General features: G+C 41.5%; 2 protein-coding genes across 2 annotated transcripts; one reads left to right on the top strand and one right to left on the bottom strand.

Annotated features, from left to right (window-relative positions):
• Positions 1-1519: 1519 nt before the first annotated feature.
• Positions 1520-7183, bottom strand: LOC127770563 (inositol phosphorylceramide glucuronosyltransferase 1-like). The gene is made up of 10 exons (XM_052296327.1): positions 6830-7183; positions 6345-6465; positions 6056-6241; positions 4526-4674; positions 3691-3798; positions 3450-3587; positions 3217-3357; positions 2530-2809; positions 2337-2460; positions 1520-1921 (listed from the first exon to the last, which is right to left on the bottom strand). Exons 1-10 carry the CDS (start codon positions 7073-7075, stop codon positions 1780-1782), a joined length of 1635 nt encoding a protein of 544 aa, XP_052152287.1. The 5' UTR covers positions 7076-7183; the 3' UTR covers positions 1520-1779.
• Positions 7184-7382: 199 nt separating this feature from the next.
• On the top strand, positions 7383-11770 carry LOC127770564 (protein root UVB sensitive 2, chloroplastic). The gene is made up of 10 exons (XM_052296328.1): positions 7383-7581; positions 7655-7777; positions 8275-8363; positions 8442-8526; positions 8727-8786; positions 8869-8962; positions 9092-9189; positions 9403-9582; positions 10936-11058; positions 11130-11770. Exons 1-10 carry the CDS (start codon positions 7570-7572, stop codon positions 11580-11582), a joined length of 1317 nt encoding a protein of 438 aa, XP_052152288.1. The 5' UTR covers positions 7383-7569; the 3' UTR covers positions 11583-11770.
• The last annotated feature ends 5686 nt before the right edge of the window (positions 11771-17456 follow it).

The raw sequence follows: 17456 nt of genomic DNA, 5'->3' as shown, positions 1-17456 counted from the left end.
CTTGTTTAAATTTAGTTAAGTTTATTGAAAATTTAGTAACATCTATATCTGCCAACCCGAAAAAACCCAATTTTGATCGTTAACAATATCACAAAATTAGTTTTATTAAAACTCACATTTAATATATTTGATAATGTTTATTTTGTGTTGAAAATATTACTAAGTTTCTACAAATTTAATTAGACTTAAATAAGCTTGATTATAAAAAATGATTTCTGATATGAAAAGTAAAAACTCGCGGAAAATATTTCTATTTGGTGCGCGAGGAACAATTCAAATGTGGGTTAATAATAATTCAGTGCTAGGTTACCGTGGCCCACGGCGCCACCGTGCCACACACACCGGTACCACGTGGAACAAGGTCACTGAATCCAGGCGACACCTATCCCGTTAAGCACGCACTATTATACTACACCCGGATCCGTTCCTGTGTTAAGTGCCCGTGTGTCGATCTGGTCCGTCGGCCAGGCCACCTGGAGAGGTGCGACGCAAACCACCTCGACGGCTGCAGTACCACCAAACAGTACACCCGGCCCCGGCCGTCCTGGTAGAACGGAGCTCGGGTCATGCTCTTTCAGGGGAGGATTTCGGGTCCGTTCACTTTTTTTTTTGAATGCTATTTTTTAATGCAGGTCCGTTTACTTTGATGTTATTTTTAACCATATTATTTTTGGTAAAATTATTAAAAAGAATATTTACGTTTAGCTTGTTGTTAAATTTGATAAATATATAAAAAATCATGCTATCTTGCTAAAATTTTAAGATTGACAAAATTTAATAAGATTATTTTGTCTGCAATGTGAACATGCCCTTTATCTGACGAGGAGAGAGGAGAGCGAACCGAGGCTCGTACAGTCGAACTCCGTGACTACGTGGCCGTCTCGGCATGGCTCCATGCCGTCGTGTAACGGAGGGGGACCATACCATTTCAGATAAGATAACGTGGTTATATAATAAGCTGCATTGTCCTTCTTCCTGGGCCTCCAACGCATCTATCAGACTACTAGTGCTATCACCGAATATTTGCTCGAGCACTTGCAGAGAATCTGAAATTGTTTATTTGCTCTTAACTATTTCTGCTAAATATACTAGCAAGTGGCTCTCTGCTGCTCTTAGATTTAATCTGTGGCTTCTACAACTATCTGGATTTGGAATATAAGTAGATACGGAGACCATTTTCCAATCTCGGTATAATGCTCTTGGTCCATTGTCACTAGTGTTTTGATACCGTATATGCCGTTTACTGTCCATTTTGGCTAAAGAAAAGGTTCAGTCTTTTTTTTTTCAGTTTCTATGCTCCAGAAATACAGTATTGGTGATCTATTTCTGGACTGCTGGTAAGTGGTAACTGGTAAGTTTGCCCTCCGCACAGGAGCAAGTGCAATGGAAGGGTCTGGTCACTCAATACGTGATAATCATCGCCATGTTTAAAATATAGTAGATAACTGCCATCACAGTAACATAGGTGTCGCTCCTCCAAAAAAAAAAAAGAGCTCGTGTTGCTGCTCCAAAACAAAAATGAGTTGAGAAGAACAGAATACAATAATAACAGTGAGTGCTTATATACAAGATTTACAATACGTGTTTGCAAGTTTCATGTCATTTGTGGTGGATGAACATCATTGGAACCTATTTACCCTTCATTGACATCAAAAAATGGAATCGCTGTGTATACCATCATTCGTTTTTTTTTTTTTTTGTGTAAAAGACATAGGATACAACATGGATGGTACATATGGTACATGAACTAAATGAATTGCGTAGGAGCAGGGTTAACGACTAAAACAAGAAGCAGATGCTTCTACTTCTGGACACATTTCTATCTCTCTGCCCCTTGTAAAAGGCAGAGATAGCAAGATGCTCTGAAGCGTATGTCATAAAAGATGCAAGCACAACACCACCAGCAACCATCAATCCTAGCCTGACATAGAAAACACATAAACTTATTAGATATTGGTGGTGGAAAAAAACTAAAGATTTTCTGCATAAGATCCTTTACATCAGCAACTGTCAAATGAATTAGAAATATAATGCAGCTTATGTACAAATGCTACACAAATATATCAATTATGAATGGAATAAATTACTCGCCTAAAACTTCCCATAACTATCATCAAGTTCACAATAAAAACGCATATCACGCATACAAGCAACACCTCCCCCCCCCCCCCCCAAAAAAAAAAAGGTACACGCAGAAACCATTCCCTTTCCTGCAGCCCTTATAGGAGCCTGTTTTTACTTATATGTTCAAGATTTCTAACTAGTACAGCCTACTTTGTCAACCTACTTTCTTCATACTAAAGGGGGATAAATAACAGACAAGTTAGGTTTCTTACTTCGCAAATAATGCAGTCACACCCAAGAGAGTCGGTAACAATACAGTGACAATAGCTATAATTGCCATCCCTGTCCAGTAAAATGTTGCATCTATGTCACAGTCAGACATATTATGGTGCCGGCCTGCAATAGACCAAATTGTTGGTTACCATGAAAAAAGAAATTCTGCAAAAATCTATAAAGTTAACACACCTGTAACCATGTGGTTTTCTGATGAATCAAAACGACTATGTCCCACATGATTTGCATCAAGACTTCCCCATCGATAGACAAAACGGAGATAACTCCCAAATAACAAGAAGAATGATACAAAGGTCCACTCGAACATCAGCAGCAAGCCTGTCCATGGCATAATCTGCTTTGGGATGATAGCAAAAGCAAATGCAAAAGATACGCCAGCAGACATAAAGCAGGCTAGCACAGTGAGTGCCCCAAAATAAGAAGGTAACTTTGAGTGCATCCCATTGGAGAACTGTGGATGTTTTGAGAAAACATTAGGCCGACAATTTATAAACATCACTACATTTTTGTAGAAGGTAATACATAGTAAGAAATACAGTAAGTCAACAACCATGACTAAAATTTCATATAGAACATGATATCCTCTTGATCCAGTTTAGTCCACGAATGACACTTCATCAATATTTCTAGGAACTATAGGACGACTTTAAGCAGATATTCAAAATGATAAACCATAGTATATTTTATTTCCATATCTCTTTGTTCTTAAAGGTGATAGAAACTTGTCTAATAAGCAACACTCAATAACATGTAAATGTAAGGTTCAAATGTATAACCTTAAATAACAGTAATAGAGAGAGTTACTTTGGATGCTTAAAATTTTACTATTTAGTTGTTGAAGAGGGGCAGATGACTAACTCTTTGATTTGAATTGGCAAATGCAGATGATGAAACACCCATAACCGAGTACGATGGAAATGCCTCTTCAGACTTGTATTTGTAGCGATCTCTTCTAGCAAATGCACATAGAGACCTTATATTTAACAGCTCCTTGTTAGTCTGTATTTAACACCACGGAATTGAAACATACAACATTACATGTTTGTGCATACAAAATTGAAAATTGCTAGCTGAAAGGAAAGTGTTTTTACCTGAAAACATGATTGATAATAACCAAATGAGAGTAGTAAAACAGGAAGGATGAACAAAACTTTGACCACAAGCTGATCATGAGGGCTTCTCCCCCCACCAGTTCCTGGGAGAGACTCTTCAAGTGTTTGCCTAACATCCTGCAATCATGGAGAGCATAATTTTATTCCTAGTCACACTGATTTATTTTTGCTGAAAAATAGCATACGAAGGTAATGGCAGACATACGAAATGGCACATTACCTGCCACACTCCCACAGGTTTAACAAGCCAAGCTGTCCACCAGTCCCAGGGTTTAAGGGGACCCAACGTGTAGTGAATGACTCTAAGCTCCTTTTCATCAACCATCCACTGCAGCAGAAGTTTAGAAAATATAAGGTCCAGATCCAAGCACCATGCTACATATGTCGTGTAAAGAATCATTTTGAAGGATATCTAATAGGTTCGGTTTTCTACTCACGTGAGCAAGAGGCAATAAATTAGCATGAAACACAAGTAGAAATAACTTGGTTTGCTGTATAAAAGCCCTTCTTAAATTCAAAATATCAACTAGTGTCTGTGTGGTCTGAGACAACCAATTAAAACATAATGTACACTGAAATTTGGTTGCATACTTGTATAACACAGTAAGACCATTTAGTTCTGTGAGAACAAGATATAAACTAACATGGAACACCATGTCTCGTGATAGGGTGGCACAAGTCTCAGTCTCCTGGTGAATATAACAAGGTTCGTCATTGTAGTGCTCCTTGAATGGTCTGTTCCTGAGGCATACTCTAACTAGCTTTCAGATAATGTCTGGACAAAACATCAATTTAAGCTCTCACAATTCCCCTTTCTCTTGAACTTTTTCTTGCAACAAGTTTATAGAACAAGTCTTAATTAACAAAGATAATAGAATTGTAATAATCAACCCACATGATGCTGCTGAAGTGAACAGATTTGTCAAATACCAGCTTAGTTCTGACAAGTAAATCAAGTATGTGTGGAATGCAGTGGTTCAATTAATCAATTACAGAAGTACAATATTCAGGCATTATTGAAATTAAAGTGGCAATGCTTCCAACATAAGTATTACCTTGTTGGCTAGCATGTAAAGTCCAACATCAGCATTATATAAGGTAGAAAGGCGCTGAGTCTCAGGTTCAGGTGTATAAGGCTTGTCTGGCTCATAAACATGTGAGTTGGCGAAATCAGCATAATATGAATTCAGAAAGCCTTGGTCACCTGCATGAATATCCAAAATTGGATTCAGAAATAAGTATTTAAAATCACTAACAAGGAAAAAGGCAGTAGAGTCTCAGCCTGTCCTCCTAAGTAAGAACATGATCCAAGCAAAAGTAATTAACCATTAGAAAAACCAAGTTCTCCAGAGCATACAACCAAGTCTAAAATGCCAAACAGTACTATTATTTTTAAAAAGAGACCAGACAGTTATATTGCTGAGAAGTTTGAATGCTGCAGAATACACTCACAGAAGTTATTAAAAAAAACCCCAACCATACGTAACATATAAAAACAAATGGAGTGTTGAAAAAATAATCCTGTAAAGACTCAAAGCAGATGTATTGTTTTCCAATTTCAACATAGCGAACTAGGGCATAGTATTGAAGGGAAGGGATCTAGCAATATCCTCATTAATTAGGTATGACTGGGATTTGGGTCCAGGAATGATCAATTAAAAGTAGTCCACCAACAGATTCTGCAGCATCTTTTTGGCCAAGGAAATAAAGGAAGATAGGAGGGGCTTGGAAACAGCATTTGTACAAATTACAATAGCATATGGGTGAAGGAGCTGTTAATGCATCTAAAAGTGATGATGTGTGGCCAAGGGCTGCAAATGACATTTGTCAACAGAGCGACACTGACAGAGAATCTTAGTGGTTTTGGCACTGGAAGCCTACGGAAGGCTTTGTAAATGCATTGAAAGGCTAATAAGTCACCAAGTCACCATGAAGCTGGCCTCAACAGGTTAACAGCCCCATCTTTTCGCTTATGCTTATGCTTATCAGCCAAAATTTGAATTTTCAACCTTAAATTTGAAGTTGATTTTAAGGTTTTTTCATCGAAGTTTATTTTTCAACCTTTGCTTTTAGATCGTTAAGAGCACGTATATAAAAGTTTTATTCACAAATTATTTTTCGTTTGCAAATATGCCGTTTTGCTTATTCTGTGAATAAGCCAAACAATGGGAGCCTAAGAAATCTGCGAGGCAGTGTTACATATACAAGGGCAGATATATCGGAGTCAGACTTGGATATTCACAGTTCAGTAAAAAAAATTGGACACGTGAAATACTGCTCGAAATTGGACGGTGCTGGAATCCAACTGATATTCAGGGTGTCTGATTCAGCAAAAACAATTTAGACATAGGTTCCCCACGCTGGTGTCTGAATAACACTGCTGAAGGTTGGATAAATTCAGGTGAATTTGCAAGATAATGGTGTGCATGCGTAGAACTGTAGACAGTTTTACAATGGCTTACTATACAAGCACTCTACAGAATTACAACCTGAGGCATATAAGTATAATCCGGTTAAAATTAGATAGGAGTATGACTAATCTTAGTTTGTATTAGAAATGAATCATAAGAAATAAGTGCACTGACCTCCGGTGTAAGAAGGCAAAGTGTCTATTTGGCGCATCATATCCTTGAAAACAGTTTCAGATGGTTCTACAACCATCACTCCAGAATTCATTCTTTCAGAATGCTTCAGGTTGCCACAGAACTTCCCACACTTGAAAAGATCCTCAATACTTTTCACGACCACAGTATCAGCATCGAGATAAACGACTGGGAAAACCAAAAAAAAAAACTTTTAAAACAATGAACAAAAATGAAATGAAATGGAGGAACAACATACTTTAATAGAATGGAAATGTTAATTGAAACATACCTTTTCTATAGCTTGTCATGTTGAATATCTTAAGCTTGGTGTAGACGCCCCAAAATCTCTTTGGCCTCACTTGGTTAGGATTGGCCAGTAACGTTATATGACTCACAATCCAACCATCTGCCTGAAATTAGTGTAAGGCCAGATTAACTAACTGATTAGACTAGTAAAAAAAATCTGAGGATGTAGCTAGTCATCGCACATCCTGATGTTTACTGCATGCAAAATGGTACTAAATGTAATATTAGTTTGCACATTGTGTTACATATTGGGTAAATAATGAGTGGCATATTCTAGTAGATAATTCTTCTACATGAGCAATTCTTAATCGTGGTAAATTTTGCACAGTGGAGATCGGATCGAGCACAGTGAGCCATCAACTCTCTATTCTAAATATCCAGACCTTGCACAAAAAGGTGTTTCGCGGAGCTACCACTACCAGTAATTCACTCAAGCACTCAAATCTCCGGCAAAATCGTTACGCATACCTGGAGGAGCTTCCGCGAGTAGTCGGAGACGCCGTCGGAGACGAGCACGACCAGGTCCCGGCGCGTGCCCGTGTCGCGGATGGACTTGCCCAGGACGCGCACGCCGAGGACGAACTCGTCCCCGTACAGCAGCGTGACGTAGGCCTCCTCCGTCGCCGCCGCCGCCGCCACCCCGCCGAGCAGCGCCGCCGCGGCGAGGGCGGCCACGAGGGCCAGGGCCAGCCTGGCCGGCGTCGGCGACCTCATCGAGGAGGCCACGGGATCTCCTCCGATCTCTCTCACCCACGCCGCGCCAGCGGAGGAAGACGAGGCAGGCCGGATTTCCGAGCGCTCGCCCGTGGAGATCAGCTTTTGCTCGGTCAATGAAGTCGTCGACCCAATTTGGACTTCTCAGGCGGCGCCGCGCGGCCCATTCGATGGGGACGGGACGCATCGGATCGGACGGACGAGAAGAGCTCGGCGCCCGTCGGGTCATCGCGATCGTGTGGCTTCCGGCGCTGGAATTTCTCATGGACCGGGCCTGGTGAGGCCCACTCCGCTCACCGCCGCCTAATCCAGAAACGAGCGAAGAAAAAAAAGAGGAGCAAAAATTCCGGTGGAAACACGTCCGTCGCCCGTGACGAGGTGGAAACCCAAAACCTCGTCGGCGGCTTCCCCAATCCCCTCCCTCCGCCGCCGCCGTCTCGGTCTCGCCGGATAAGGAGGAGGAGGAGAGGAGATCGCCGGCGAGTCCCTCCCGAATGAACATACTCGTAAGCTCTCCTCCCATCTGCTACGGCGCGTCGAGGTGAGAGACCTCATCCTCTGTGCGCGAATCTTCCGCAGGAGAGGATACGCGGAGGCGGCGACAGGGCGGCCGTGGGGGAGGGGCCGCGGGAGCCGGAGCCATGGGTGGAGATTTCGGAGTCCGTCTCTCGGCTCTGCAGCTTCGACGCCGGCAGAGTCTCTGTAATCCTTCTCCTTTCTCCATTTCAATGTTGATTATGCTGAACTTAACACGTTATGGCTTTATTCACCTACTGCAATCTTCGCCCAAGTGATAGTACTAGTATATTTTGATACTAACGCGAATGAACTAATAGCTGAATTGTTTCAGAGAAGTCTATTTTGTATGAATAGTAGGCAATTGGTTTCATTGGTCAAATCATGCAACATGTCGGAAGTCTGAACCATATTTATGCATGCTTGTTCTAACACTACAAGTCTACTACGGGTCCATTAACCTTGGTATATATTGTTGAGCTCCTGCGCAAGCAAGCAATCCTGTTTTCCCTAGTTATACACTTCATAAATTTTCTATTATGAGCTTTCGCTACCGGCAAAGTACCTCTAAATGTTTTGTTGGATTAAACAGAAGGGCTAAAATTTTTCTTAATGGAAGGGATAAAATGCAGAAATATATCCTGTTTTTGTCAATTTGTGTCTTAACTCATATCTCGTTCTAGGTAAAAGTTATCCAAGATTCGAGACCAATACATGATAAGATGATCGATTCTTTCTTGAACAAATTTTTTCCATCAGGCTATCCATACAGGTATAAGTTTCCTGAAATTGTATTCTCGATGCTTCTGGGTGACATTCTTTGATAAGTTTTGGCTTCCAATCCGTGCAGTGTGAATGAGGGTTACCTAACTTACACCAAATTCCGAGCGCTCCAGCATTTTTCTAGTGCTATGCTGCATGTGCTATCAACCCAGGTCAGTTACTCCTACTGCTACTGTATTTTGTTGAGTAGCATAAAGCATCAATAGATAAGTCATGTGTTGAAATGTTGATTCCATGAGTTTTTAGGCAGTTTCTGCATCTGGTTGAAATTAACTGGGCTATTTTACCTCCACCTTCTTTCTTGAACAAAAAAGTGCCTTTCAACTGACTGCCCATATGGGCTGTCGCTCAGTCTTTGTTGTTTGCTGCAGGTTTGCGACCTACCCCTGCACAAGCAACTGCTGTAAGTTGGGTAAGTACATGATGATAAAGATGCTAAAAATTCAAATAGGCAATACTACCATGCATTGGCTGATTTTCTATGTTCATTTCAGATTCTAAAAGATGGAATGCAGCACGCAGGAAAGCTCATATGTAGTGGCATGGGGGCAAGAATGGATTCAGAGCCAAAGAGTTGGAGGATACTTGGTATGTAGTAATGACATGAATTTGTATCACCCCTTTTCTGATATTTATGCTCATTTACGTCTTTATATTTTTTTTCGAGATGCTACCAACCATGCTATGCAATTAATGCCTATTTATGTGTTTTTTCAGCTGATGTTCTCTATGATTTTGGTACTGCCTTAGAAGTCATTTCACCTTTGTGCCCACAACTTTTTCTTGAAGTAGCAGGCTTCGGAAACTTTGCAAAGGTGCAATTTTAACTTTCATGATGCATTGCTGATGGCATGAATATCAAAATAGTACAAGTTAGTTCAGGTTTTGTGGGGGAAAAAAGAACTACCTTTTGTACCTACGTTGTATGAAATAAACAAATTGAACGATAACAGAAATTGATAATCTACTTGAGCAGTTTATTTTGAATGCCTGAAGGTCAGCTACAAAAATATTGTTTGCCGTTGCAGGGAATGGCTGTTGTTGCAGCAAGAGCGACAAGGCTACCAATCTATTCTTCTTTTGCCAAGGAAGGTAACCTTAGTGACTTATTTGCTAAAGGGGAAGCCATCTCAACACTTTTCAATGTCATGGGAATAGGTGCTGGCATTGGATTAGCATCTACGGTGTGCTCAACAACTCAAGGGAAGGTATGTCACAACAAGGGTGCATCTCTTCAGTTACTTTAGCTTGTATCATTTGATTAGGCAAATGCAGAGTGAGAAATGTCATTAAAAAATGATGCAATTTAGGTTTTCAGAGCAATATGGCATGAAAAATCTTCTTTCCTATGCTAAATAAACTTGTCAAAGATATTTGTTTCAACTGTATACTCCAGAGATATTTTACCTAGCATTACCAGGTTCATTAGTTGTTTTTCCAGAATGGATCATAGGTTGTAGGGCTGCCATGGTCCCCAATAGGCATATACTACCAGAACAGCCTGTTAGGCCATGCGATATAGTACACTTATGCTGATTACTGCCCCCCCCCCCCGGGGGGGGGGCCCTTTTTTGTTTGTCAACACATGAGGGTTTTGGGCTCACGTGGCGACAGAACCACCAGTTAGTCTTTCCTCACCTTCTTCCTCTCCCCTCTGTTAAGCATCCTGCAAGCTAGCCGACTTAAATAAAGTATGTTCACTATTACTCGAGCTTGGTGGGATCTCATGGTGGAGGCAGATCTGGGTGCTCACGAGGTGGCTGGATGTTTCAAACTCTGGCGTCGCACCCCTGCAGCCACTGTCGCGTTGCTTCGGCCTGCTATCCACGCCCTGTGGGGTTGCTGCCATGCTCCAGTCCGACCCATGACTAAAACGAGCAAACCAGCAAGCATACCAAACCGAGGGAAGTGAAGTGTGTCGTCCATCGTCTGCGCCACCACTCGCCAGTCAGCCTTAGCAGCAGTGTAGGGAATTTTCTATTGGAACCAAGTATTAGGTAAAAAATAGATGTGGCTTTATTTGGAGTAAATAACCAGGCAGCAAGTGCCATCCGCCAAAACCTGCCCATTAACAACGAAGGAACTAGGAGTAGCAATTTTAATGAGGAGCAATTTATGTGGTCATTTCTTCATCACTACAGCATACTACAGAAGGAATGGCCATGCAGAAATAGAGATAACGACCAAGCCCTTTTTCCATTTGTTGTTAATATTTTGGTTTATAGTTGTGCTGCGGTTTTCCACAAGCTCGGAGGATGCCCAGGAGATGTGGTGGCTGCAATGCTTGCCTGCTCCGGCCCTGACCAGCAGAGAGACAAGGGAGAACTAGGAGGAAGAAGGTGAATAGGGACTGACATATGGGTCCCACAAGAGTAAACCACACCGGATTTGAAGGGGGGGGGGGGGTAATTCGTACGGTTTGATAAGTTGAAGGGTGTAAAACGTCCGGTATTATAGTTGAGGGGGTAAATCGGACTTAACCCTTCAATTTAATATCTTATGTTGCTGTAGCATAAATTTTAAGTTTAATGTCATGCTTCTCAATCCGAATATTTTCTCAGTTAATTGCAGGCCCATTGCTTTCTGTTGTACATATATATGGAGTTGTGCAAGAGATGAGGGCAACTCCTGTAAACACACTTAATCCGCAAAGAACAGCAATGATTGTTGCTGATTTTATCAAGGTCCATTTAATTAACTTGTAAGTTGTTTCATTCTTTCCAATTACGATCCTAATGTTTTGCTTGCACTGCAGAGTGGAAAGGTTTCCAGCCCAGCTGAGCTAAGATATCGAGAAGATCTTCTTTTTCCTAACCGATTAATAGAAGAAGCAGGAAGTGTGAAAATTGGACAACCAGTCCGCAGAGTTCTTAGCCCACAGCGTATCGAACAGCTGAAAGCAACTTTCTCAAAGGAGAAATTTTTGCTTAGTCGAAAAGACAACAGTGCATACATGGTTCTTGAGCAGAGTGCAACGGGAGAAGATGCACTGAGGGGATGGCTAGTTGCTGCCTTTGCTTCAGAAATGGAAAGATCAGGTGTTGGTTCAGGTGATACAGTTCTAAATGTAGCCTACGAGAGGATGGAGAATGTGTTCCCCATGTTTGTGGCAGAAGTTAAGAGTAGAGGCTGGTACACAGATCAATTTTTAGACGGAAATCGGAGTCGAATTGCATATGCAAATCCCATCAGCGGTAGTGCTTTATGACAACAATTTTCGGAGTTGAAGAGATGAGCAGATAACTTATTTTTCACTTTGCATTGTTTGTAAAACATTTGTTTTAATGAAATAGGCCCATCGTGTCCTGAGTATAGACATGGTAAATGTATCACTGAATCGAGTGAATGCTTTCTGACGGCCAGAATTTAAATCGATAGCAACCGCTAGTTCAAAGAGGATACATCTTTTTGACCATTTATGCTCCTTAATCCATTGCAAAACTCACCAGGCTACCGGTTCATTCATTGTCTTAATCATTAACAGGGTCATGTACTGCGATTCAGATGGACTGATACGGCATTAGTCAAGATGCTCCCGTGCAACCATGAAGCCATCGGCACCGCTACACAGCTATTTGGAGCCTATCGCGGTCAGTTTCTGAACCCTGGAAATCGAGTTAAGCTTTGCTAGTAGTAATCTGAGTGAATCACGTCGTCGACTCGTCGTCAGTTCCAGTATGGGAAGCGCGCAGCCGACGCCGCTGTTCGTCTCAGAATTCTCGCGAAACAGGCCAAAGATTCTTCAGAGCAAAGACCGATCGGATCGATGCCTGCGCAGGACGGTAAAAAAAAGAACAACACGAAAAGGCTAGCCAGCGAAATCACCGTGGCTCGCACGGCTACTACTTGGACCGATTTTACCCGGCTCTTCTTTGATACTGTACGTAGATGACGTGATGCCCTTGGCTTGGCACGTTTGTGCTTTACGTTCGATGCGACTGTAGACGGTCATCGCCTGAAAGGGACCAAAAACGAAAGCTCATCTCGGCTAGCTAAACTAGTCATCTACAGGACAACGATGTGGATTAGTAGCAAATGATTCAGCAAAAAAATAAAGAGAGTCTACTTAAGAACAACGCAACTGACCTAACCAGCAGCGGTCGTGGCACGGAACGGTCGTGCAAGGAGAAATTTTTGCCTGCCAAGTGGATGGAAAAGCAAACCAAAGCATAGTAGCATCATAGCATGTAGAGGAATTCAAGAGAAGTGGTAACCAACACTCGGGCAAAGGTAATTAACATTAGCTCGCTCGTGCAGTCAACACTCAACAGAGATACGGACACTGCTCTGACCGGACGAATGAGAAGAACCGTGCCGGGATAAAATGGGCAAAGCGATGTCTGATTAATGGAAGTAGAGGACAAAATCGGGGAGTGCTTAGATCGATCGTGCAGGTTTATCTTCTTAATTAATCGGTTTACTTTTGCGTGCAGCCGCCAAAACGTGCATGAACTTGGACACATGAATAGCTGTGATCTGACGCCAGGCGTAGATTGCAGTATCCATTTCTATAATGCATAGAAGCACATAGCTTAGACGCTCCAATTAATTTAGTAGTATATTTAAGCCTGTTTACTCTCAACTTTCGTCGCAGTCGTCTATACAGATATGGATACCGACGCGAAGAACAGAGTGCGCCGTAAATCCAAAATGCCGGAAAGAGTGCATAGCAGTAGTATATTCGGCACTAGCACTCTCGCTCTCGCCTTTCACAGCTTTCTCACATTTGGAACAGAAGACGGATCGAGGAGACGATCGAAAGGCGCGGCTTGGAAGAGCTGGCCCGCGCTGTGGGGTGCGTACGCGCGCGTGACGATCGCAACGCGTTCGTCCGGGCGAGTCGAACGCAGACCGGCCGGGCGGCTGCTAAATTGAAGAGAGGAAGAGTCAGGCTACGCGTGCGTGCGTACGTACACACACACGCTACGTACGTAGTCGGTCGTCCATGCTGTTTGTCTAGCCGTTCATGACTGTTTGGTGTTGAGCTAGGTCGGAAATCCTTCACCACTGACACTTAAAAGTAACGACAAATTAACGTATAATTAATTAAGTATTAACTTAAAGAATATTTTTAAAAACGGATTAATATATTTTTACAGCTACTCTTCCGTATAAGTTTTTCTTTTAAAATAAAAACACATAGTTTAGTATATAGCACTTGAGAAAATATGCGCGCTGAAAATAAATGGGTGAAAGTTACGAAGAGGGAGTGTAGAACATACCTTAAGAGACGAAAAATGAACCGCACGGGACTGCTACACCTAACACCTCTCATGTTCGAGTGGTATGATACTAAGGAGGTATCATATTTTGATACCTACAGCATCAGATCTAGTCTTACATGAACCGCTTGATGCTTGATACCTGGTAGGTATCAACTAATATCTTATCGGTATCAACCAATATCGCCAGGTACCAATTGATACCTCATTGGTACTGACCAATACTTATTGATACCAGACCTAACTACTATGCCTGGTCTACGCTAGGGCAAGGTAAATTAATCAACCACACATTCGCTAGTACGTGCCACCACCCTATTTCATCATGTATGAGCATGTATGGCGTAAACTTTCACTGATACAGTATTTCGATCCGTACTCTCTTTGTCTTAAAAAAAATCCAATCCAAAAGACGTGTAGACTTTTTTTTTATGGAGGAAGCATCTGTTTTGAGTAGTAATATTAATTTTTCGTGTAAGAACAGGTTTAATAGTAGGCTATAAGCTTATATGGAGGAGAGAATAAAAAACAAGAAGTATTAGCTCTTACATTATGTAAGAGTTAGCTCTACACATGTTCAAAAGTAAATGCATTAATTACATAAGTAATAAAAAAAGAGAAGAAAAATAAAGGCAACTTATATATATTTGATCTATTATATATGTTAATTCTAATACTTCCTCCGTTTCTAAATGTTTGACTCGTTGACTTTTTAGCACATGTTTGACCGTTCGTCTTATTCAAAAAATTTTATGAAATATGCCAAACTATATGTATACATGAAAGTATATTTAACAATGAATCAAATGATAGAAAAAAAATTAATAATTACTTAATTCTTTTGAATAAGACAAATGATCAAACATGTTTAAAAAAAGTTAACGGTGTCAAATATTTAAAAACAAAGAGAGTATTATTTTAGATAAGTTTATAGCTAGTAGTTGACTCTACTATTAAACTTGCTATTAGAGGAGTGTGTATGGAATTCTTGCAAAAGATCCTGCCATTCTTGCAAAAGTGGGTATGCGGCCTCAGAAATGTGAAAGACAGAGCAACGGTACATAGGCTAGATATATATACGGAGTATTGTGTTGACCGTGTGAACATGGGGGATTTAGCCTAACAACAAAAACATGTCTCATCACATGCTTTAACCTCAGTCGATCGAAAGTATACCTCCCCTGAAATTGTCGTGCACAAACGTACTCCCTCCGTTCCATAATATAAAGGATTTTGACATTTTACTTGCATTATTTAACTATTCATCTTATTTAAAAAGTTATTATTTATTTTATTTGTGACTTACTTTGTTATCCACAATACCTTTTAAGCATAATTTTATAAGATAAGTGATCAAATGTTGCAACTAAAAAGTTAAAATTATATTATAGAACAGAGGTAGTATATATATACTGCACACGCGCCCTAGCTAGACTACATATGATCCTCTCTAGTCTGAACACGCATGCTAGCTTTGGCTATTTCTCACGGCCATCTTTGTTTAATGATCCAATAAATTGTACTAAATTTATTATTGACACATTGACATAGTGGGCTTAGTGGCACGTACGTACGTGCAGTCCAACCAACGACCGAATTGAACGAGAGGGCCGGACGAAGTCCAGCCACGAGTTGATCGGCGCGCGTTGAAACTAATTAACCTCCGTGTGTTTGGACTCTCCGTGATTGATCGATGATCGTTCGATGGCGACGTGCACGCTCGGTACAGCCGGTTAATTAATCAGTTTAACTAATCCCGTCCATGACATGTCTTAAAAAAATACTACCTCTATTTCTTAATATATAATTAACAAATCAACGTTTAACCATTTAACTTATTCAAAATTTTTATATAAATATAAAAATATTTAAATCATGTTTAAAGAACATTTGATGATAAATCAAGTCACAATAAAATAAATAATAATTATATAGATTTTTTTAATAAGAGGAAAGGTCAAACGTGTCCTAAAGATCTATTGTGTTATATGTTAAAAAACGGAGAGAGTATAATTAAGCGGAGGTGTTGGACTATATGGCACAATGTAATGTTGAAGTCCCGACGATATCGACGTCCGATCGATCGATATGATCCGGTGTTACGAACTTACGATCGATTTAGTGCTGACTGATATCCACGACGAGTAACAGAGTAATATAAGGCTTCAGGCGACGGACCGACGGCCATGATCGATGGCCGATGGGTCAATATCGCGATGTCTGAATGCTAGCTACGTGGTTCCTTTTCCTTTCCACCTGATGCACGCACTTCCTTGTGCGTGTGTCCGTGCTTCAGATGTGTAAAAATATCGTCCTGTCTCGACGCGCGCTTAACGCTTCCTCTATTTAGCTGCGACAATCATTTTCATACCACTAGCTTCCAGTTCCAGGGGGTGCTTAGTGGATGCTTAATATTGTTTACTCCTCAATAATGTGAAGTGTCGACATGCAGCTGACTTTTAACATGTACATGTAGATCGATCGTTTTGCTTGCACATTGTATCTAGTCCAATAAATTGATTTAGCCCCAAACATCACATCACCTAAAAGACTGATATCCAGCTCCATATAATCCAACAATGCATGCATACATCAAATGTTGATTGAACACGGTATCTGCTTTACATCTAAACCTGAACTAATTATCCCATCCAAACTAAGGTTTAGTTCTTTCGCATGTACTGTACCATGAAAGTAAACTCTAGGATGACGTACGGAGTATGAACAAATTAACGGAATACGTACGACGCCCTATAGTACAGACACATTTGTACGTAATCCCTTCGTTCTAAAATAAATTAACATCATACTAAAATGTGACACATCCCAATACAACAAATTTTATATCCAGATTCATTATAATAGGTTAATGATGTTGGTTTATTGAAAGACCGAGGAATACAAATGCACAACCGTGTACTATGTAGGTCTTGTTTGGCACAGCTCTAACTCCCAACTCCAACTTACCTGAAGCCGGAGTTATGCTAAACGGTTCAGATCCTTCGTTTTTAGGAGTAGAGTTAGCAAAGCTACTCCTAAAAATAAACTACGGGGGTGGAGCTGGGTTTTTGCTGCTCCACAGCTTAACTCTAACCTAAAAAAAATCCAATACCCTTTACTTTTTCAACATATTTACACAAAAATACCACCGAACTACCACAAACTCACCTCTCACCTCTCTCTCTCTCCCGTAATCCTCACCTCTCCCACACAGATAGTGCGCAGGCGGCAGGGTAGATGCCTTGGGGGGGCACGGCTGGCGGCGGGGTCGACAACTTGGGGGCGCGTGGCGGCGACAAGCGGCGACATGCGTCACATGCGGGGACGGTGCACGGCAGCGGCGAGCGGCGCGTGCAGGGACGACATGCGAGCGGCGCGCGGCGAGTGGGGATGGCACGCGGCTGGTGGGGGGATAGCGCGAGGCGGCACACGCGGGGACAACAACTAGGGCTTCATATTAGGGATTTTTTTTAAAAAAAAACTTTTTTTCCATTTCAGATCTAGAGTTGAATGCTAGCCAAATACTTTTCAACTTGTCTCCAACTCTCACACTCACAGGAGGCAGCTCCCACTGGAGTGGGAGTTTTGAGTTAGGAGTTAGAGTTTGTAGCCCTATAAAACACAGCCGTAGCATGTACCTAATAGGCTAGGTTGACGGGCCCCACATGCCTAGTTGCAGAGAACGTACTGAATGTAGCAAAGCATCCCCTATGGCTAGCAAGCGTTCGGATTGGCCCATAATAGCGGCTGGCTGGCCTCATTGGGCCCACGTGTGAATAATCGTTGACCATTTGACCGTAGACGAAGCAGCCAACGACCTTCCCCTCTCTAGTCTCCATAGACGCACATGTGGCGACGAC

Source organism: Oryza glaberrima, chromosome 4 (genome assembly GCF_000147395.1).
Source record: "Oryza glaberrima chromosome 4, OglaRS2, whole genome shotgun sequence".
NCBI lineage: Eukaryota > Viridiplantae > Streptophyta > Magnoliopsida > Poales > Poaceae > Oryza > Oryza glaberrima.
Note: the sequence above shows the minus strand (reverse complement) of the source record. Positions and strands in the feature narration are given on the sequence as shown.